The sequence below is a fragment of the Blennius ocellaris genome (assembly GCF_963422515.1).
Source record: "Blennius ocellaris genome assembly, chromosome: 19".
Lineage (NCBI taxonomy): Eukaryota > Metazoa > Chordata > Actinopteri > Blenniiformes > Blenniidae > Blennius > Blennius ocellaris.
In genome coordinates, this window is record NC_137668.1 from 5,548,553 (window position 1) to 5,570,590 (window position 22,038).

At 46.8% G+C, this 22,038-nt stretch overlaps 1 protein-coding gene across 2 annotated transcripts in view; it reads right to left on the reverse strand.

Moving 5' to 3' along the window:
• Positions 1 to 22,038, reverse strand: part of LOC308144321 (receptor-type tyrosine-protein phosphatase mu-like) — a 127,111-nt gene that overhangs the window by 7,550 nt on the left and 97,523 nt on the right. Inside the window, exons 18-31 of one of the 2 annotated variants that reach the window (XM_080515411.1) lie at positions 19,031 to 19,163; positions 18,737 to 18,861; positions 18,225 to 18,296; positions 11,374 to 11,564; positions 8,360 to 8,447; positions 8,007 to 8,083; positions 6,816 to 6,852; positions 6,530 to 6,627; positions 3,698 to 3,814; positions 3,229 to 3,383; positions 2,980 to 3,115; positions 2,195 to 2,344; positions 1,755 to 1,928; positions 662 to 793 (exon numbers count right to left, since the gene is read on the reverse strand). In XM_080515411.1, the coding sequence (XP_080371537.1) occupies positions 662 to 793; positions 1,755 to 1,928; positions 2,195 to 2,344; positions 2,980 to 3,115; positions 3,229 to 3,383; positions 3,698 to 3,814; positions 6,530 to 6,627; positions 6,816 to 6,852; positions 8,007 to 8,083; positions 8,360 to 8,447; positions 11,374 to 11,564; positions 18,225 to 18,296; positions 18,737 to 18,861; positions 19,031 to 19,163 (1,685 nt within the window). The remainder of the gene's footprint in view (positions 1 to 661; positions 794 to 1,754; positions 1,929 to 2,194; positions 2,345 to 2,979; positions 3,116 to 3,228; positions 3,384 to 3,697; positions 3,815 to 6,529; positions 6,628 to 6,815; positions 6,853 to 8,006; positions 8,084 to 8,359; positions 8,448 to 11,373; positions 11,565 to 18,224; positions 18,297 to 18,736; positions 18,862 to 19,030; positions 19,164 to 22,038) is intronic. The other variant, XM_080515412.1, reaches the window with a different exon arrangement.

The following is a 22,038-nucleotide window of genomic DNA, read 5'->3' on the forward strand; positions in this document are numbered from 1 at the left end:
TGTGGCATTGCGTCACCCACACTGGCATTGGGAGGGACCAAGTGTGCGTTGCCAAACATGTTGCCACTCCAACACTCCATCTCCACGGCTGACACTAGTTAAAAACATCACAGGTCTGTAGTGAGGTACCCACTACACCCAGTTAAAGTGGCACAAAGTGTGACTTTCGGTATAGTGGCAAAACTCCCAACTCAACTCACCACATGCACTTCCTGCTCCTGCCCGTCAGACCTTTACTCAGCGGAGCGTGCACCGCTGGAAGAGCTGTATTTCAGCCGTCAGACGGCAGGTGGCACAGTCCACTGGGTGTCAGGGTGCACTGTTCATATATTGGCATGTAAATATGTACAGTGGGGAATTGGTGATGGGTCAAAATAATTTAGTGTATATATTTTGAAGGTAATAATGATTTTCTGTTTGATATGTACTTTTTTAATATATATTTTTTTGTGATGTTAATTTGGGGTTAAACACCCCTTGGACCTTTGTTTCAGTCCGGCTCAACTTGATTGGCTCAATTCAGGGTGGGGCTGGGCCTATTTAAAGGGTTCCTCACAGTGTATGTGTGTGTGTGTGTGTGTGTGTGTGTGTGTGTGTGTGTGTGTGTGTGTGTGTGTGTGTGTGTGTGTGTGTGTGTGTGTGTGTGTGTGTGTGTGTGTACCTGTGCAGGGTCCACATCGTTCAACATGACAATGGAGGTACAGTGGTAGTCGAGAACAAGACGCCAGAAGTCCTTCACAGTATTTGGCAAAGGATGTTGGGTAACGATGAATGCTGATGGCTGCTTGTAGCTCTGCAATGCCACATACAGGAAGTGATGTCACATCAGAAATGTGCAGGATGAAATTAGTTTAAACATCAGTTAAATTATGTGTGTGTGTGTGTGTGTGTGTGTGTGTGTGTGTGTGTGTGTGTGTGTGTGTGTGTGTGTGTGTGTGTGGCATTAGTGTAGTTGGGAGTGTGCCCTTGTGTGACATACGTCCATATTTGGAGGCGTGTGTGTGTGTGAGTGTGTGTGTGTGGGTGTGTGCGTGTGTGTGTGTGTGTGTGTGTGTGTGTGTGTGTGTGTGTGTGTGTGTGTGTGTGTGTGTGTGGCATTAGTGTAGTTGGGAGTGTGCCCTTGTGTGACATACGTCCATAGTTGGAGGCGTGTGTGTGTGTGTGTGTGTGTGTGTGTGTGTGTGTGTGTGTGTGTGTGTGTGTGTGTGTGTGTGTGTGTGTGGCACTAGTGTAGTTGGGAGTGTGCCCTTGTGTGACATACGTCCATATTTGGAGGCGTGTGTGTGTGTGTGTGTGAGTGTGTGTGTGTGTGTGTGTGTGTGGTGTGGTGTGTGTGTGTGTGTGTGTGTGTGTGTGTGTGTGTGTGTGTGTGTGTGTGTGTGTGTGTGTGTGTGGCATTAGTGTAGTTGGGAGTGTGCCCTTGTGTGACATACATCCATAGTTGGTGGCGTGTGTGTGTGTGTGTGAGTGTCTGTGTGTGTGTGTGTGTGTGTGTGTGTGTGTGTGTGTGTGTGGCGTACGTCCATCAGTGCAGCGTTGATATAGTTGGAGGTGTGCGTGTGTTTGTGTATGTGTGTGGCGTTAGTTTAGTTGAGAGTGTACCCATGTATGGTATACATCCAAAGTTGGAGGCGTGTGTGTGTGTGTGTGTGTGTGTGTGTGTGTGTGTGCGTATGTGTGTGGCATATGTCCATTGGCGCAGCATTGATGTAGTTGGAGGTGTGTGTGTGTGTGTGTGTGTGTGTGAGGCGTACGTCCATCAGCGCAGCGTTGATGTAGTTGCTGCTCTCTCCGTCGATGGTGATGAGGAAGGGGAGGCAGCGGTCGGGGGGCAACACGTCCATACAGCGGTTCTTCTCGTGGTTTCGAGGCAACAACGCAATGCTGCAATCCTCCACCCGCAGAGTGGGCGTAACCATGTTCAGCGTCTGAGGACACGCCAACCCACGTCAGCCCCGCCCACCAATAACAACACAAACACAATTCGCAGGCAGAGAAGCACAAAACCAAAAACCAACAACAAAAATACAGGTACGAGTGGAGAAACACTTGTGTTCGCATCTGACTGTTTAACTTATCTGACCCAACAACAACACTGTGTGTGTGTGTGTGTGTGTGTGTGTGTGTGTGTGTGTGTGTGTGTGTGTGTGTGTGTGTGTGTGTGTGTGTGTGTGTGTGTGTGTGTGTGTGTTACCCTAAATTCCTCTTTGATCTGACTAGAGTTGGTCTGAGGATCCAGTCGGTTCATCTCATAATAAACAGAACGCAGCTGATTGGCTGGAACAGCCGTGTCACCGCAGAGACACGCCTCCAAGATAGCATCATGGATGAATACGTACTGCTCCTGGTGGACGAGGGAGAGAGAGAGAGTGAGTTGTTGGTGTTTTGCCGTGTGTTGTCGGTGTGTTGTTGGGTGTTGTTGGTGTGTTGCAGTTAGTTGTTGGTGTGTTGAAGTGAGTTTTTGGTGTGTTGCAGTGAGATATTGGGTGTGTTGCAATGAGTTGCTGGTGTGTTGCAGTGAGTTTTTGGTGTGTTGCAGTGAGATATTGGGTGTGTTGCAATGAGTTGCTGGTGTGTTGCAGTGAGTTTTGGTGTGTTGCAGTGATTTATTGGTGTGTTGCAGTGTACTGAAGTGAGTTATTGGTGGGTTGCAGTGTGTTGTTGGTGTGCTGCAGTTACTGGTGTGTTGCAGTATGTTGTTGGTGTGTTGCTGTGACTTGTTGGTGTGTTGCAGTGACTTATTGCCTGTGTTGCAATGTGCTGTCGGTGTGTTGCAGTGTGTTGTTGGTATGTTGCAGTGAGTTGATGCTGTGTTAGTGTGTTGTTGGTGTGTTACAGTGTGTTGCAGTGACTTGTTGATGTGTTGCAGTGACTTGTTGGTGTGTTGCAGTGAGTTATTGGTGTGTTGCAGTGAGTTATTGGTGTGCTACAGTGTGTTATTGGCGTGTTGCACTGTGTTTTTGCCACGTGCTGCTGTACCTCAGTCTGCACCATGTTGACTCTCCGGGCTCTCAGCTCTCGGACACAATTGTAAATGTCGACGACTCCTTCTCTCTCCGCCATGTCCAGCATGATGTCAATGACCATGAAGCAGCCGGTTCGCCCCGCCCCCGCACTGACACACACACACACACACACACACACACACGCAGACACACAGTCAGGTCAGATGGCGCCACAGTGTGGTGATGTTGCTGGGCTAACAATGATGTCAATGAGCTGGTGGACCTGCAGTGGACGATGGTGGGGCCGGCGGTGGGCGGAGTCTTGGCCTTGACACGGCGGATGAAGCCAAGCAGGCCGGTAGCGTGAAGCGGCACGCCGTGATCCGGCCAACCGGTGAAGTGGAACTGTCGGATCTCCCGGATCTCAGCCACGCCCCTCTGACATCATAGCAATGGACAAACATGGTCAGAGTACTCGGCTCAGACATCTACTCTATGAAGTCGTACTGTTGTCGTTAGCAGTACTGTGGTCATTAGAAGTCTTCTGGTAATTGGTCGTACCGTGCTAGCTAGAAGTACTGTGGGAGTTATTCGGTCCGTGGTAGTTCGTTGTACTCTGGTCTTATAAATATTGTGGGAGTGAGTTGTACTGTGGTCCTTACAAGTACTTTCTTTGTTAGTCATACTGTGCTGGTAAGCAGTACTGTGGTAGTCAGCCATACTGTGGTAGTTAGCAGTACTTCGTGCAGTACCTTCTCCACAGCAAAGGTTCTGATGACGTACTCCGACAGCAGCTGAGTCTCGATCAGTGTTGCCTTCATGTCTCCATAAATCTCAGTGTCGTCAGGCCAGTACTTGCAGCACTTCACCTGTACATTCGCGCGCACACACACACACACACACACACACACACACACACACACACACACACACACACACACACACACACACACACACACACACACACACACACACACACACACACACACACACACGTCAGTCTCAGAAGGTGGTTGTGGATCACTCTGTGGTTCAACAGATTGTTGGGTGGTGCTGGGTAGTGTTCTGAATGATGTTGGGTGGGGCTGGGTAGTGTTCTGAATGATGTTGGGTGGTGCTGGGTAGTGTTCTGAATGATGTTGGGTGGGGCTGGTAGTGTTCTGAATGATGTTGGGTGGTGCTGGGTAGTGTTCTGAATGATGTTGGGTGGTGCTGGGTAGTGTTCTGAATGATGTTGGGTGGTGCTGGGTAGTGTTCTGAATGATGTTGGGTGGTGCTGGGTAGTGTTCTGAATGATGTTGGGTGGTGCTGGGTAGTGATCTGAATGATGCTGGGTGGGGCTGGTAGTGTTCTGAATGATGTTGGGTGGTGCTGGGTAGTGTTCTGAATGATGTTGGGTGGGGCTGGGTAGTGTTCTGAATGATGTTGGGTGGTGCTGGGTAGTGTTCTGAATGATGTTGGGTGGTGCTGGGTAGTGTTCTGAATGATGTTGGGTGGTGCTGGGTAGTGATCTGAATGATGCTGGGTGGGGCTGGTAGTGTTCTGAATGATGTTGGGTGGTGCTGGGTAGTGTTCTGAATGATGTTGGGTGGTGCTGGGTAGTGTTCTGAATGATGTTGGGTGGGGCTGGTAGTGTTCTGAATGATGTTGGGTGGGGCTGGTAGTGTTCTGAATGATGTTGGGTGGGGCTGGTAGTGTTCTGAATGATGCTGGGTGGGGCTGGTAGTGTTCTGAATGATGTTGGGTGGTGCTGGGTAGTGTTCTGAATGATGTTGGGTGGTACCCATGGGTACCAGGGCCCCCCCTTGTATCCTTGTCTACAGTTAACAGCCTCGTAGCAAGAGGGAGGACACATGTCCTCAGTGTGTCCTCCCTCATGCTACAATGATGCCAAAAGCAAAAACAAAACGACACAAAACAAAGAACAAAATCGTGATTTCGATCAATGAAAGAACAATAGCAGAAAACAAGAAAAATCAGCAGCAAATCTCATCGATGAGGAGTGGAAGTGTGTGTGCGTGTGTGTGTGGTTTGTCCACTGGGTGTGATTGGAAGACGTGTGACGTCCTTCTTCTTGACGCTGTCCCCCCAGCACTACAGAGTGCTCCCCCCTACAGAGTGATAAAACATCTGCAGGAGCTTGTTACAGACGTTGAAGGACGCCAGCCTACTGAGGAAGAACATCCGGCTCTGTGCTTTCCTGCACGGGACGTCTGTGTTTGCAGTCCACTCTAGTTTGTCATCCAACTGTACTCCCAGGTATTTGTAAATCTTAACAATGTCCACAATGTCCCCCTTGATGGTGACAGGCACTGGTCGTGGCCTCGATCTGCTGAAGTCCACCACCATTTTTTTGGTCTTGGTGGTACTGAGGCACAGGTTATTGGAGTCACTCCATGTGACAAAGTCCTGGATCACTTCCTGTCCTCCTCCTGTCCACACCTTACACATCCCACCGTCGCAGTGTCGTTGGCGAACTTCTGTACGTGGCAGGACTCCGAGTTGTATTTTGAAGTGGGATGTGTAAAGGATGAACAGGACCGGAGAAAGCACAGTCCCCCAGTCCAACATACTAAAGAGCAGTAGTACAGGAGCTTGTCTCGAGAACCTGAGACCAGTGCAAGGATGATGCCACAGGGAACCTCAGGACCTGATGCGGCAAAACCCCTCTTAACGCCAATTGGGATTCAAATGCTGATCGTGCCAGATCAGCGCATGGAGCCACACGCGCCAGGTGGACCTACAGAACCAAACCGAAGTTCAGCCTGCTGGATGAGCAGAACACAATTTGGAATACTTCCTTTTTTTCTTTTTCATTTTTTTGGATCGATGGGACGTGAGCCAGTGTCTCTCCCCTTCAGCTGTCCAGCGCTCTGCTCTGCCGCAGCTGAAAGCGAGGCCCAGCGGTTCAAGTGGTAACGGCCAAGTTCCCACAGCTTCATGAACAGCGCTGAACAACTTAAGCTTGCCTGAGGCTAACATGTTTTACTGTGTCATTAACGCTGCAGCTGCACGAATGCAGTCTACCGGTGTACGCCTGTGAACGCAACATTCATGCGCTAATATGAGACTCTGTACCTCCACCTCAGACACCAGAGAACCCTAACCCTAATCCATGACATTTGATACTTAAATGTGTTGATTTATGAGATGATTTCTGAATTATTTCTGAACTAATACATTTTTGTTAATAAACACCTGTTAGCTGAATTGAATGATTCCTGGTAATTATTGTGTATTTATTGTTGACATTCACTGGTAACAGTCTGTGCTTTAACTTTATGTAATTACTTAATTACTTTAGGACTTGTTAATGAGTGAATGACAGTTTACTTCCATTAGAAATATACATTTTTCATAAATTACTCCCAGGTGATTTATTACTTTCAATAATCTATTACTTACAGTAATTTAATGCTAATAACCAACCATGAATACAAACACAGGACATACAGTGTTTGTGTGTGTGTGTGTGTGTGTGTGTGTGTGTGTGTGTGTGTGTGTGTGTGTGTGTGTGTGTGTGTGTGTGTGTGTGTGTGTGTGTGTGTGTGTGTGTGTGTGTGTGTGTGTGTGCGTTAACTCACCCTGCCTACCTCCACCAGATTGGTTACCATGACGATAGCAGCAGTGTTCTCCTGCCAAACCATTCGCCAGAAGTCATACACTGTCTCCTGCATTGGACCTGAAAAAAAACACACACACACACACACACACACACACACACACACACACACACACACACACACACACACACACACACACACACACACACACACACACACACACACACACACACACACACACACCCATTCCCAGGTGTGATAAACATCTCTCCGTGGTTACCATGACGATAAGGATGGGGGTTCTTACCCTGTGTGGCGATGTAGTGGTTTGGTCTGTGGTAACCCTGAGGGCAAGAAACACATCAGTTCAGTGTGAGGTAGCCCCCTGGGGACAACACTGTGGGGGGGAGGCAACACTGTGGGGGGGTCAACACATTATTAAGTAACACGTTACAGCAACTACGTTACTTTTTCGTAACGAGTGCTGTAACTAATTACTTTGTCAAAAGCAGTAACGCATTCATTACTGTGATTTAAACAGGGTCATTACTCGTTACTTCTCGTACATAACTCACAACTCCAGTTACCATAGTGGACGTGAAGTGTACGTAATGCAGCGACGTGCAAGTTGCCATGTTTCTATGAATGCTGAAGAAACTTCGGTTCTTTTATAACTTTTAATAAACACTCGGTAGAATCCTAGCTCCCATTTAGTCTTCCTCTCCTCCAGCTCCATGCCATCACATACAACTGGAGTGGAACGCCATCTTCTAGCGGTTGGATGTATCAGTGACTGGCACAACACCAGAGAATGAATTAAGGTGAAAAAGAACATATAAACCTCACTGTGTTTATGTTGAAATGATCTATTGAATCAGTTTTGCACTTTTATTGATTATTCCTACAGCTGCTAAATGTTCTGAGGCACAGTGTAATTTGTATACTGCCTGTTTCTACCTGTTTCAATGGCGACAATAAATATGCCTATCAAAAGTTTCAACATACTGTGTTATGTTTTATTGATCCGCTGCTTCATCGTAGTAATACTGGGTACAATGACCACATTTTTCAGTTATTTTATCAAATACTATGCCATAACAACCCCAAAATAATGTTTGTAGAAGGTTGGAAACAATAGAAATAAATTAAAACAGTCTGATAAAATAAACAAGAGGAAAACAGACATTATACGTTTATTTTCAGTCATTTCATCATTCCCTTGCAGTCACACGGCTCTGCCATTGCACGTTGAAGTCAATAGGTGGCGCATTGCACTTGTGGCAGGATAGGACTTACATGTAAGCGATCCAGTTAGGGAGGCAACGCATTAATAAGAGAATTTTGGCTTTTACAAGATTAAGTTAGTTTCCCTAGTAACTAGTTACTTTGAAAGTAATGAGTTACTTAAAGTAACTGAGTTACTAATTTAAAGTAATTTCCCCATCACTGTGGGGGGGTTCTCACTGTGCGTGCATGTGTGTGTGACAGAGAAACTTACGTCAACGTAGTTAGCATTGATGTAGTCGGAGCCTCCGTCTCCTTCCTGAGGCTGCAGACGTACACGGGAGTGATCATCTGACAAACACACACACACACACGCACACACACGCACACACGCACACACACACACACACACACAATAAGGTACAGTGAGACATGTTCAGGGAACCTCAGCAAAGTCTCATTGCAAGGTGTGTGTGTGTGTGTTTATTTACTCTTTGTAAAGTATGTGAAGCACTCTGTGCAACAAGCAATTGTATGAAAAGTGCTATATAAAATGTTTGATTTGATTTGATTTGACAGGAAGTGAGATGGTGGCTCAGATTGATGACAAGAAGTGAGAAGACGTACAGGCGATGATATTGCCGTAGCGATTCTTCATGCGGTTCTCGTCCTTCTTGGCTGAGTCCCAGGGAGCCGATTGACCCTCAAAGAAGCTCTGAAACACACACACACGCACACACACACACACACACACACACACACACACACACACACACACACACACACACACACACACACACACACACACACACACACACACACACACACACACACACACACACACACACACGCCACAGAAAAATCTGCTGTTACCATCACTGCCACCAGCAGAGGGCGACACACCTCAGTGTATTGGAGTGTGTGTGGTGAGTGTATGTGCATACAGGAACATGGTCAGGATGTAAAAAGGGGGTGTGTCTTACCTCATTAAGCTGTCCAATCAGATGAATAATGAAGCATGAAGAAATCAGCAGAAAATAAACATCAACAACACGTCACACTGATTGTTCTGTTTGCTCTTCAGTTATGATGTTTGTTGTTTGGTTCTTATGTTTATTGTTTAGTTCTGTTTGTTGTTTGGTTCTTATGTTTATTGTTTGCTTCTGTTCTTAATTGTTTGGTTCTGATGTTTGTTCTGTTTGTTATCTGGTTCTGATGTTTGTTGTTTGGTTCTGTTTGTTATCTGGTTCTGATGTTTGTTGTTTGGTTCTGTTTGTTATCTGGTTCTGATGATTGTTGTTTGGTTGTGTTTGTTATCTGGTTCTGATGTTTGTTGTTTGGTTCTGTTTGTTATCTGGTTCTGATGATTGTTGTTTGGTTGTGTTTGTTATCTGGTTCTGATGTTTGTTGTTTGGTTCTGTTTGTTATCTGGTTCTGATGTTTGTTGTTTGGTTCTGTTTGTTATCTGGTTCTGATGTTTGTTGTTTGGTTCTGTTTGTTATCTGGTTCTGATGTTTGTTGTTTGGTTCTGTTTGTTTTCTGGTTCTGATGTTTGTTGTTTGGTTCTGATGTTTGTTGTTTGGTTCTGTTGTTAATTGTTTGGTTCTGTTTGTTATCTGGTTCTGATGATTGTTGTTTGGTTGTGTTTGTTTTCTGGTTCTGATGTTTGTTGTTTGGTTCTGTTTGTTATCTGGTTCTGATGATTGTTGTTTGGTTCTGTTTGTTATCTGGTTCTGATGTTTGTTGTTTGGTTCTGTTTGTTATCTGGTTCTGATGATTGTTGTTTGGTTGTGTTTGTTATCTGGTTCTGATGATTGTTGTTTGGTTCTGTTTGTTATCTGGTTCTGATGTTTGGTTGTGTTTGTTATCTGGTTCTGATGTTTGTTGTTTGGTTCTGTTTGTTATCTGGTTCTGATGATTGTTGTTTGGTTCTGTTTGTTATCTGGTTCTGATGTTTGTTGTTTGGTTCTGTTTGTTATCTGGTTCTGATGTTTGTTGTTTGGTTCTGTTTGTTATCTGGTTCTGATGTTTGGTTCTGTTTGTTATCTGGTTCTGATGTTCGTTGTTTGGTTCTGTTTGTTATCTGGTTCTGATGTTTGGTTGTGTTTGTTATCTGGTTCTGATGTTTGGATCTGGTGTTTCTAGTTTAGCTCTCAGGCCTGTACTACGACGCTGGATTTTCTCTCATACAGATTCAAGGATCAACTCAGGTGTTCTGTACTCCAACGCTCACTTCTCTCCAGGATAAGTCTGAATATCTAACCTGCTCCGTACCAGGATATGTTCTCCAGATGTTCAGGCTTTGGCTGCAGCAGCAGTGTTGCTTTGAGTTGCTGGATGTGTTTTAATTCTTCATTTTATCAGAGAATAATCGCTCCTTCAGTCAACTGTAAACTGCTCTGCTCTGTGTGTGTGTGTGTGTGTGTGTGTGTGTGTGTGTGTGTGTTGGGACTAGGGTGATGGAGCAGTGGGGGGGCGTGATATGGGGCTCCTGGGAGTTGGGGGGTGGCTGTCCTCCGGCCGGGCCCGGGGCTCGGCGGCTGGGGCCTTCTCTGTCCTGCCGGGTTGGGGTAGTGGTGGTGGGGGGCTGGCCCCCGGTGGTGCGGCGGGCTTTGCCGCTGGGATTGGGGGGGGTTCCCTGCCCACACGGCCTGGGGGCCCTGCTCCGGCCGGTCCTGACTTGGGTCGGGGACTGGGGCTCTGCGCCCTTTATCCTTCTCTTGTGGGCCCCTCTTGCCTGGGGGGCGGGGGGGGTTCTTCTCTGCACTCTCCGTCTGGTGCCTTCCGGGTTGGGACAAGCCGGGGTGGTTTGTCGGGACCTCCCCGGGTCTGGGGGGCCACCAGGTGCCGGAGTGGCAGCATCTGGCCCTGGTGGCCTTGGGCCCTGGGGTGGTACTGCAGGCCCCCCCACAACAGTTCCAACCACACCCAGTGGACAAACCCCACACACACACACACACACACACACACACACACACACACACACACACACACACACACACACACACACACACACACGAACATGTGTTTTTAATTTCTGTTGACGGATTCCTCTGCTCTGCGCTCATATGTTGACTCATTCGAAGTGTTAGTTCATCCTCCTCCTTGAAGCCATATACCGGCCTGGCCCCGAGGCTCCGCCCTCACTTCATCCTCCTCTTTGAAGCCATATACCGGCCCGTCCCCGAGGCTCCGCCCTCACTTCATCCTCCTCCTTGAAGCCATATACCGGCCTGGCCCCGAGGCTCCGCCCTCACTTCATCCTCCTCTTTGAAGCCATATACCGGCCCGTCCCCGAGGCTCCGCCCTCACTTCATCCTCCTCTTTGAAGCCATATACCGGCCCGTCCCCGAGGCTCCGCCCTCACTTCATCCTCCTCTTTGAAGCCATATACCGGCCCGTCCCCCGAGGCTCCGCCCTCACTTCATCCTCCTCTTTGAAGCCATATACCGGCCCGTCCCCCGAGGCTCCGCCCTCACTTCACCTTCCTCCTTGAAGCCGTATCTCGGCCCGTCCCTGAGGCTCCGTCCTCACTTCATCCTCCGCCTTGTAGCCGTATCCCAGTCCAGCCTTGTGGCTCCACCCTCCCCTCGTACACCCTGAATCTATAGTCCCGGCCTTCATTTAGGCCCCGCTCTCACCTCATACTCCTCCTTGAAGCCATAGCCCTCGGCGACCTTCATCTGCGTGATGTGTTGCAGCAGGTCGGCCACTCGGACTGCCGGGTGCAGTTGACCCGTCTGGTACGGAACTGGATCCCGGTCCCGGTCCGAGTCTCGCTGCTTGTAGAGGGACTGAACCAGACTGCTGGACTCACTGGACCCGGACTCATCTGGAGAGAGACCAGGACCACAGTGAGACCAGGACCAGCTAGACCAGGACCACAGAGACCCTAACCCTGTGCCTGATCCACAGTGACCGATAAAGACCAATATAAACATTGAAACTCGACTCAGTTGACATGTCAGTGGTGAAGTGGGGCGTGTCAGTGGTGAAGTGGTGAAATTGGGCTTATCAATGGTGAAGTGGGGCGTGTCAGTGGTGAAGTTGTGAAGGGGGGCCTGTCAGTGGTGAAGTGGTGAAGGAGGGCATGCCAGTGATGAAGTGGTGAAATTGGGCTTATCAATGGTAAGGTGGGGCATGTCAGTGGTGAAGTGGTGAAGGAGGGCATGCCAGTGATGAAGTGGTGAAGGGGGGCATGCCAGTGGTGAAGTGGGGCATGTCAGTGGTGAAGTGGTGAAATTGGGCTTATCAATGGTAAGGTGGGGCATGTCAGTGGTGAAGTGGTGAAATTGGGCTTATCAATGGTAAGGTGGGGCATGTCAGTGGTGAAGTGGTGAAGGAGGGCATGCCAGTGATGAAGTGGTGAAGGGGGGCATGCCAGTGGTGAAGTGGGGCATGTCAGTGGTGAAGTGGTGAAATTGGGCTTATCAATGGTGAGGTGGGGCATGTCAGTGGTGAAGTGGTGAAGGAGGGCATGCCAGTGATGAAGTGGGGCATGTCAGTGGTGAAGTGGTGAAGGGGGGCATGCCAGTGATGAAATGGGGCATGTCAGTGGTGAAGTGGTGAAGGGGGGCATGCCAGTGGTGAAGTGGGGCCTGTCAGTGGTGAAGTGGTGAAGGGGGGCATGCCAGTGGTGAAGTGGTGAAGTGGGGCATGTCAGTGGTGAAGTGGTGAAGGGGGGTATGCCAGTGATGAAGTGGGGCATGTCAGTGGTGAAGTGGTGAAGTGGGGCGTGTCAGTGGTGAAGTGGGGCGTGTCAGTGGTGAGGTGGGACGTGTCAGTGGTGAAGTGGGGCGTGTCAGTGGTGAAGTGGGGCGTGTCAGTGGTGAAGTGGGGTGTGTCAGTGGTGAAGTGGGACGTGTCAGTGGTGAAGTGGGGCATTTCAGTGGTGAAGTGGGGCATGTCAGTGGTGAAGTGGTGAAGTGGGGCGTGTCAGTGGTGAAGTGGGGCGTGTCAGTGGTGAAGTGGTGAAGGGGGGCATGCCAGTGATGAAGTGGGGCATGTCAGTGGTGAAGTGGTGAAGTGGGGCGTGTCAGTGGCGAAGTGGGACGTGTCAGTGGTGAAGTGGGGCGTGTCAGTGGTGAAGTGGGGCGTGTCAGTGGTGAGGTGGGGCGTGTCAGTGGTGAAGTGGGGCGTGTCAGTGGTGAAGTGGGGCGTGTCAGTGGTGAAGTGGGGCATGTCAGTGGTGAAGTGGTGAAGGGGGGCGTGTCAGTGGTGAAGTGGTGAAGGGGGGCATGCCAGTGATGAAGTGGGGCGTGTCAGTGGTGAAGTGGGACGTGTCAGTGGTGAAGTGGGGCGTGTCAGTGGTGAAGTGGGGCGTGTCAGTGGTGAAGTGGGGCATGTCAGTGGTGAAGTGGGACGTGTCAGTGGTGAAGTGGGGCGTGTCAGTGGTGAAGTGGGACGTGTCAGTGGTGAAGTGGGGCGTGTCAGTGGTGAAGTGGGGCGTGTCAGTGGTGAAGTGGGACGTGTCAGTGGTGAAGTGGGACGATTCAGTGGTGAAGTGGGACGATTCAGTGGTGAAGTGGGGCGTGTCAGTGGTGAAGTGGGACGTGTCAGTGGTGAAGTGGGACGATTCAGTGGTGAAGTGGGGCGTGTCAGTGGTGAAGTGGGGCGTATCAGTGGTGAGTTGGGACGTGTCAGTAGTGAAGTGGGGCGTGTCAGTGGTGAAGTGGGGCGTGTCAGTGGTGATATCAAAAACGGATGTAGATGAGAAGTCTGTGTCTCAGTCTCCTCTGTGGGGGGACCCACGGGTGGTAGGCACTGCCACGACACGACATGATATTACAACTTGTGACATCAAATGAAATGACAACACATGAAATGACAACACATGAAATGACAACACATCACACCACATGACATGACAGCAATGCAGGACATCACAATGACATTGCAACGTGTGACATCACATTGCAACGTGTGACAGGACATCACATGACTTGACATCACATCACATGACAATGAGTGATATGGTATCACATGACATGTCATAACGTGTGACGTGACATAATGTGACATTACATTATATCGCAAAGCATGACATCACATGACGTGACATTGCAACACATCGCATGGCATGACAACACATCACATCGCAATGTGTGTCATGACATCACATCCCATTGCAATGCGTGACATCACACCACAATACATGACATCAAATTGCAACTCAACGCGTGACATCACATCAAATGATATGATATTGCAATGTGTGACATCACATGACAAATCACGTGACTGAACAGGTGATGTGATTGGTTCTTTGTCCCTTTGCTCTGAGACCAGAATCTGGCATTCTGGTTCCGGTCTTACAGGCACAGTGAGGACCAACAAGATGGCTTTGGTCCTGACCGGTGACCCTGAAGAGGTCTGGCCCAGGACCCGGGCCAGGACGCAAATGTGATCCTGGTCAGAGACTCGGCGGTCTGACTTTCCACTACGCTCTCTACACTACACTCTCTTCCTATTGGCTGATTGACAAATCAAAAACTCTCAAACAGCCCAGCCAGTCATGGCCATGTGATGAGGTGGTGGCTCATGATTGGACAATTGACACATCCACAGTGACTAAGACAGCAACCAATCGGCAGAACGCAACAAAGGCTCTCTGCCCGATTGGTTCAGAAGGAGTCACAATATCACAGAGGGTGGGATTAAAAGTGATGATTTCACAGCGGTGTGGACGTGATTTGATGCGCTGTGGTGACGACACCCAAAGCCCATTACATAGGCCCCGCCCCTTTAAATGGACAAACTTACCATTAATGGGCACTTTAAGGGGAGAAAGAGGAAGAGGAGGAGGAGAAGAAGAGACACGACATCAGCAACACGTTTAAATTCATTTGAAGCTTGTCTACTGCTGGTCTACTGCTTGTCTACTAGTCTACTACTGGTCTACTGCTGGTCTACTGCTTGTCTACTAGTCTACTACTGGTCTACGGCTGGTCTACTGCTGGTCTACTGCTGGTCTACTGCTTGTCTACTAGTCTACTACTGGTCAACTGCTGGTCTACTGCTTGTCTACTAGTCTACTACTGGTCTACGGTTGGTCTACTACTGGTCTACTGCTGGTCTACTGCTTGTCTACTAGTCTACTACTGGTCTACTGCTGGTCTACTGCTTGTCTACTAGTCTACAACTGGTCTACGGTTGGTCTACTACTGGTCTACTGCTGGTCTACTGCTTGTCTACTAGTCTACTACTGGTCAACTGCTGGTCTACTGCTTGTCTACTAGTCTACTACTGGTCTACGGCTGGTCTACTGCTTGTCTACTAGTCTAATACTGGTCTACGGTTGGTCTACTACTGGTCTACTGCTGGTCTACTGCTTGTCTACTAGTCTACTACTGGTCTACTGCTGGTCTACTGCTTGTCTACTATACTACTGGTCTACGGTTGGTCTACTACTGGTCTACTGCTGGTCTACTGCTTGTCTACTAGTCTACTACTGGTCTACTGCTGGTCCACTGCTTGTCTACTAGTCTACTACTGGTCTACTGCTGGTCTACGGCTGGTCTACTGCTTGTCTACTAGTCTACTACTGGTCTACGGTTGGTCTACTACTGGTCTACTGCTGTCTACTGCTTGTTGACTAGTCTACTACTGGTCTACTACTGGTCTACTGCTGGTCTACTGCTTGTCTACTAGTCTACTACTGGTCTACTGCTGGTCTACGGCTGGTCTACTGCTGGTCTACTAGTCTACTACTGGTCTACTGCTGGTCTACTGCTTGTCTACTAGTCTACTACTGGTCTACTGCTGGTCTACTGTTGGTCTACTGCTGGTCTACTGCTGGTCTACTGCTTGTCTACTAGTCTACTACTGGTCTACTGCTGGTCTAAAACTGGTCTACTGCTGGTCTACTGTTGGTCTACTGCTGGTCTACTACTGGTCTACTAGTCTACTACTGGTCTACTGCTGGTCTACTACTGGTCTACTGCTGTCTACTGCTGGTCTACTGTTGGTCTACTACTGGTCTACTGCTGGTCTACTGCTGGTCTACTACTGGTCTACTGCTGTCTACTGCTGGTCTACTACTGGTCTACTGCTGGTCTACTGTTGGTCTACTACTGGTCTACTGCTGGTCTACTGCTGGTCTACTACTGGTCTACTGCTGGTCTACTGTTGGTCTACTACTGGTCTACTGCTGGTCTACTGATAGCATACAGCTAGTATCAACCGTATCAACTGTTTAAAACTGGCAGCAACAACTGACCTGCTTGCTACCTAAATTTGGGCTTTCACCTCTGACCTCACGGACTTCTGACCTCACGGACTTCTGACCTCACTAACTTGGGACCTCACTCATCTCTGACCTCAATAACTTCTGAACTCACTAACTTCTAACCTGACTAACCTGCTGGCCTGAGGAGAGAGGAAACAGTGTTGGATTTTCTCAGATGAGCAGTGGAGTTCGTGCTTCGCAAGACCTTACGTGAAGGATATTTTGCTCTTATTTCCTGTTTTTTTGCCAAGGAAATAAAAGAAGAGGACCATAATATTGTTTCATTGCAGAAACAGCCAGTAATTGTTTAAACAAAAAAAGATTGATTTACATGCCAGTGACGCTTGTGAAGTTTGTTTTAAAGTCTTTTGTTTTTTTATGATATAAAAACATCACAGTGACAGTGGTCTACTGTGACATCATGGTGGGAGTGGTCTTCTAGCTGTGACATCATGATGGGAGTGGTCTGCTGTGACAACACAGTGGGTGATGAGTTGTTTCAGCGTATAACCAGATGCCTCCTGCTGCGCGAGGGTTTCTGTGTCAACGTGTCTTCAGATGAGAATATCTTGTAATTCTTATGACTGCAAATCAACTGAAGCGCTGAGGATTGTTTTGGAAGACCATCCCTGCCCCCCTGGGCGTGTTGTGTCCATGCAGAGGTCAGAGGTCACAGACAGACGTGACGTCAACACCACACACAGGAAGATTGTGGATGCGAATGAGTGGAGCTGTCCATCCTCCAAAAACTATGTATGTCAAAAAAATACTAGACAGATGTGAAACAGGAAGAGAAACAAAATATAAACAAATAGGCAGAGAATTAAAAAAAAAATTATATAACTATTTTTAAATAAAAATTCATCAATGAAATCAAAGAAAAGCAGCTAAAGGAGAAGCAAACAGGGATGGATGGAAGGCAGAATATCTACACCTGTCTGCCTGTCATTTCCTGCCTCACTGTTTACTTCCTGTCTGCAACCTCCTGCCTCACTGTTTACTTCCTGTCTGCAACCTCCTGCCTCACTGTTTACTTCCTGTCTGCAACCTCCTGCCTCACTGTTTACTTCCTGTCTGCAACCTCCTGCCTCACTGTTTACTTCCTGTCTGCAACCTCCTGTCTCACTGTTTACTTCCTGTCTGCAACCTCCTGTCTCCCACTACTGTAAGAGTTACTGTCACTTGCAGTGGAAACAAACAGGAAAGTCTCACCCAGAATGGCGGTTGGAACGAAAGGATCTGTCATCAGGAGGTGAGCATCAGGCAGCAGGATGAGGAAGGGAAGAGGAGCAGGAGGAAAAGGAGGAGGAGAAAGAAAAGGAGGAGGAAAGAAAGAGGCGCAGGAGGAAAAGAAGGAGGGGAAAAATAGGAGGAGGAATATAGTAATTTCTATTAGTCAGTAGATTGCATGGTGATTCTTTTTACACTTACTCCATTGACCTGATTCTGTTGAACCTGAGTTAGAGGTGGAAGATGCTCTATAATCTGGATTAGAGGAGGAAGATGATCTATTAGTTGGAATAGAGCAGGGTGCTCTATAATCTGATGTTAGACAGGGGAGATGTTCTATAATATGTTGTTAGAAGAGGAATATGTTCTATAATATGTTGTTAGAGGAGGAAGATGCTCTATAATCTGATGTTAGAGGAGGAAGATGCTCTATAATCTGATGTTAGATGAGGAAGGTGCTCTATAATCTGATGTTAGAGGAGGAAGATGCTCTATAATCTGATGTTAGATGAGGAAGGTGCTCTATAATCTGATGTTAGAGTAGGAAGATGCTCTATAATCTGATGTTAGAGGAGGAAGATGCTCTATAATCTGATGTTAGAAGAGGAATATGTTCTATAATATGTTGTTAGAGGAGGAAGATGCTCTATAATCTGATGTTAGAGGAGGAAGATGCTCTATAATCTGATGTTAGATGAGGAAGATGCTCTATAATCTGATGTTAGATGAGGAAGATGCTCTATAATCTGATGTTAGAGGAGGAAGATGCTCTATAATCTGATGTTAGACAGGGGAGATGTTCTATAATATGTTGTTAGAAGAGGAATATGTTCTATAATATGTTGTTAGAGGAGGAAGATGCTCTATAATCTGATGTTAGAGGAGGAAGATGCACTATAATCTGATGTTAGAGGAGGAAGATGCTCTATAATCTGATGTTAGAAGAGGAATATGTTCTATAATATGTTGTTAGAGGAGGAAGACGCTCTATAATCTGATGTTAGAGGAGGAAGATGCTCTATAATCTCATGTTACCTTGGTAGTATGAGTTGGGGAGAGACGTGCTGATGGTTTTAGTCTTCAAGGTGAACATGGATGGAGAGGACACTGTAACACAACAAACACACACACACACACACACACACACACACACACACACACACACACACACACACACACACACACACACACACACACACACACACACACACACACACACACACACACACACACACACACACACACACACACACACACTCAGTAATTTTTAGGAGCTTTTAAGAGAGGAAATCAACAAATCCAAATGAGCGATGGAAAAGAAAGATTCCCTCAAACAGGAAGAAACCTAGAGTCAGAAGAGGAGGAGGAACCTGCAGAGTCAGACTGAGGAGGAGGAACATACAAAACCAGACTCAGGGGGCATCCTGCTGGCTGGTCGGGGTGAGGGGAGTGGCTTAGGAAGGGTAGGGATAAAGATTTAAGACTATAAAGTTACTATAAACTATTGATAATAGAGTTACAATAGGCTGGGTTTTTTTTGTACTCACTGTGCCCGTTGAGCGAGAGAGTATGTGTGTGTGTGTCCACCACGGTTGTGTGTTGCGAGCTGTTGACCATCACAGTCATTTCCTGTCTGCAGCTCAGACTTTCTTTTCTCTTCTTCACCAACTTCCTGCAAACAGACACAATTTGACTATTACACAATCACAAACACACACCGGCTGAGTGGGTGGGGGACAGTGGGGCTCCTGGTTTGGATGGACAGCTGACTGAGGGTGACCCCCCAGGGCCATTAATGTGGGAGATGGTCTGGTAGGGTGTGTGTGTGTGTGTGTGTGTACCGTTTGTTGATCAGCAGGATGACTCCGAGGAAGATGATGATGAAGATCAGTCCTCCAGCGATGGAACCAGCGATCTTCACCGTGTGGTCCGACTGATTCTCGGTCTCTGGTTCTGGTTTCCTGGTGGCTGCACCTGGAGAGACACAGATATGGTTCTGGAAGTTCTGGGAGGTTCTGGAAGTTCTGGGAGGTTCTGAAGGTTTGAGTAGTTCTGGGAGGTTCTGGAGGTATTTGGAGGTCCCGATTGGTCTTGAACTCCTCCACCCTGATGGTCCATGTGACGTAGATATCTCCCTCCACCCTGATCGTCCATGAGCCGTAGACATTCTCATTCATTCTGATGGTCCATGTGACGTAGATATCCCCCTCCACCCTGATGGACCATGTGACGTAGATATCCCCCTCCACCCTGATGGACCATGTGACGTAGATATCCTATCCTACCTGCCCTACCTGTCTCAACTGGTGTGCCTTAAATGTCAATCCTGGAGCCATTATTATTTTCCCTTGACAGTGATGACCCCACGTCCGCCTGCCCAGATAGCTCTATGCAAACGTATGCAGATGACATAGTCCCATATGTTCATGGCAGCGGTGCTTCCAAAGTGGCTGGAAAGTTCACTCAAGGCATGGCTCACATCACTGCATGGCTAAAGCACTCCTGCCTACAGTTAAATATGTGACAAGTTAAAAAGCAATGCACTAATAGTTTAGATTATAATACCTGTTAAATGTTAAAAGACAGTTAAAAATGTTAGAACCGTGTTAAAGAGATATGATTTACTCCATTCTTCATTATTAAAAAACTGAGGTTGAATGATGTTTTTCTGTGATCCACTGAATGCTCTGAGTTAGACTATCTGGGATCAATTGGTTTTGTCTCCGCCCACATCTCAGGAGGACCTGCACTGTTTTCTCATTCCACTTAATGCTCTTGATGAGGAAACAGACACGAATCACTTGTGTAATTATTTCTCCTCATTTCAGGTATGTTTATAGTCACAAACACAGCTCACATGTATGAAATAAGTTACTAGGAGGTAAAGAGTTTCATGAACTGCAGTTTTGATATTTCAGTAAGTAAAGTCACGTTTTATGAACAGTAGGCGTACGAGCAGACGAGCCTGTGCTCCGTGCAGCGTGTTCTGTTAGCTTCTGTTGTGTATGTGCAAAAGGTGTTTACAATGTGTTTGACTGTCCTATGGAGTCTGATTTATGCACTTTGGGTAGCTCAATATAAGTTAAAGACTTGTGTATTTGTTGTATTTATGAAATTTCAGTTTTGCCAATTGATTATCTCAATACAAGTTTAAGACTTAAATTGTAGATATCTGATGCTTGAAAGAAATTAGGGAGGAAATGATTAATTGCCGTTAAATACTGGTTTTCATTGTTTAAATGAAATATGTGTATCCTCTCTCCACCTCTATTCGTTTTGGTGTAAGAAAGTGATGTAAATGTGTACTTTTGTACATTGTTATATTTTTGCAAACATGTATTTTCATTGTACTGAATGCTCTTGATGAGGAAACAGATGTAAATCGCTTGTGTGGTTATTTCTCCTCATTTCAGGGCTGTAACAAAAGCATCAAAAACAATGTCAACATTTTTCAGAAAACCTCACACAAGTGGCATTAATGAGCCTGATGTTCTTGTGCAGTCTGTAACGCAATATAAGTATCTTGGTGTTATTCTGTACTTAAAACTGTCTTTCAAGCCGCATGTCAAAATGATCAGTAATCGTATCAAGTTCCCCCTCAGCAACTTCAGACACATTGTCAATACAAGCAGCTGAAATGTCCATGGATTCAATGACCTTCTCACATCCAGCCCACTGTTGAACTGTCTGCTCACATGCTAATGGCACAATTCTCCAACTCATCCAGTCCCTGTACAAACTCTGGACTGCAAACCACTCTCATCTCATCACGGCCAGATTACAAGAGCATCATTCAGCAATAGGGCCGACTGAGGAGAGCCTCCATGGCCCTCTGAACACTCACCATTTAATTAAGCTCAGGACTGCTGAGGCCAGAGGCCACGCTGGTTTCCTCTAATCCAGATTAATTTCAGGATTAACTCTGGTTTTCACTAATGCAGGTAACTTCAGGATTAACTCTGGTTTTCACTTATTAAGGTAACTTCAGGAATAACTCTGTTTTTCTCTAATCCAGGTAACTTCAGGATTAACTCTAGTTTTCTCTTATTAAGGTAACTTCAGGAATAACTCTGTTTTTCTCTAATCCAGGTAACTTCAGGAATAACTCTGTTTTTTTCTAATCAGGTAACTTCAGGATTAACTCTGGTTTTCCCTAATCCAGATTAACTTCAAGATAAACTCTGGTTTCCTTTTATCCAGATTGACTTCAGGAATAACTCTGGTTTTCTCTTATCCAGGTAACTTCAGGATTAACTCTGGTTTTCTCTTATGGAGGTAACGTCAGGATTACCTCTGATTTTCTCTAATCCAGATAATTTCAGGATTAACTCTGCTTTTCTCAAATCCAGGTAACGTCAGGATTAAGTCTGGTTTTCTCTAATCCAGATTAACTTCAGGATTAACTCTAGTTTTCTCTTATTAAGGTAACTTCAGGATTAAATCTGGTTTTCTCTTATGGTCATAACTTCAAGATTAACTCTGGTTTTCTCTTATGGAGGTAACTTCAGGATTAACTCTGGTTTTCTCTAATCCAGGTAACTTCAGGATTAACTCTGGTTTTCTCACATGGAGGTAACTTCAGGAGTAACTCTGGTTTTTTCTAATCCAGGTAACTTCAGGATTAACTCTGGTTTTCTCTTATTAAGGTAACCTCAGGATTAAATCTGATTTTCTCTCATCCACGTAACTTCAGGATTAACCCTGGTTTTCTCTAATCCAGGTAACTTCAGGATTAACTCTGGTTTTCTCTTATGGAGGTAACGTCAGGATTACCTCTGATATTCTCTAATCCAGGTAATTTCAGGATTAACCCTGGTTTTCTCTAATCCAAGTAATTTCAGGATTAACT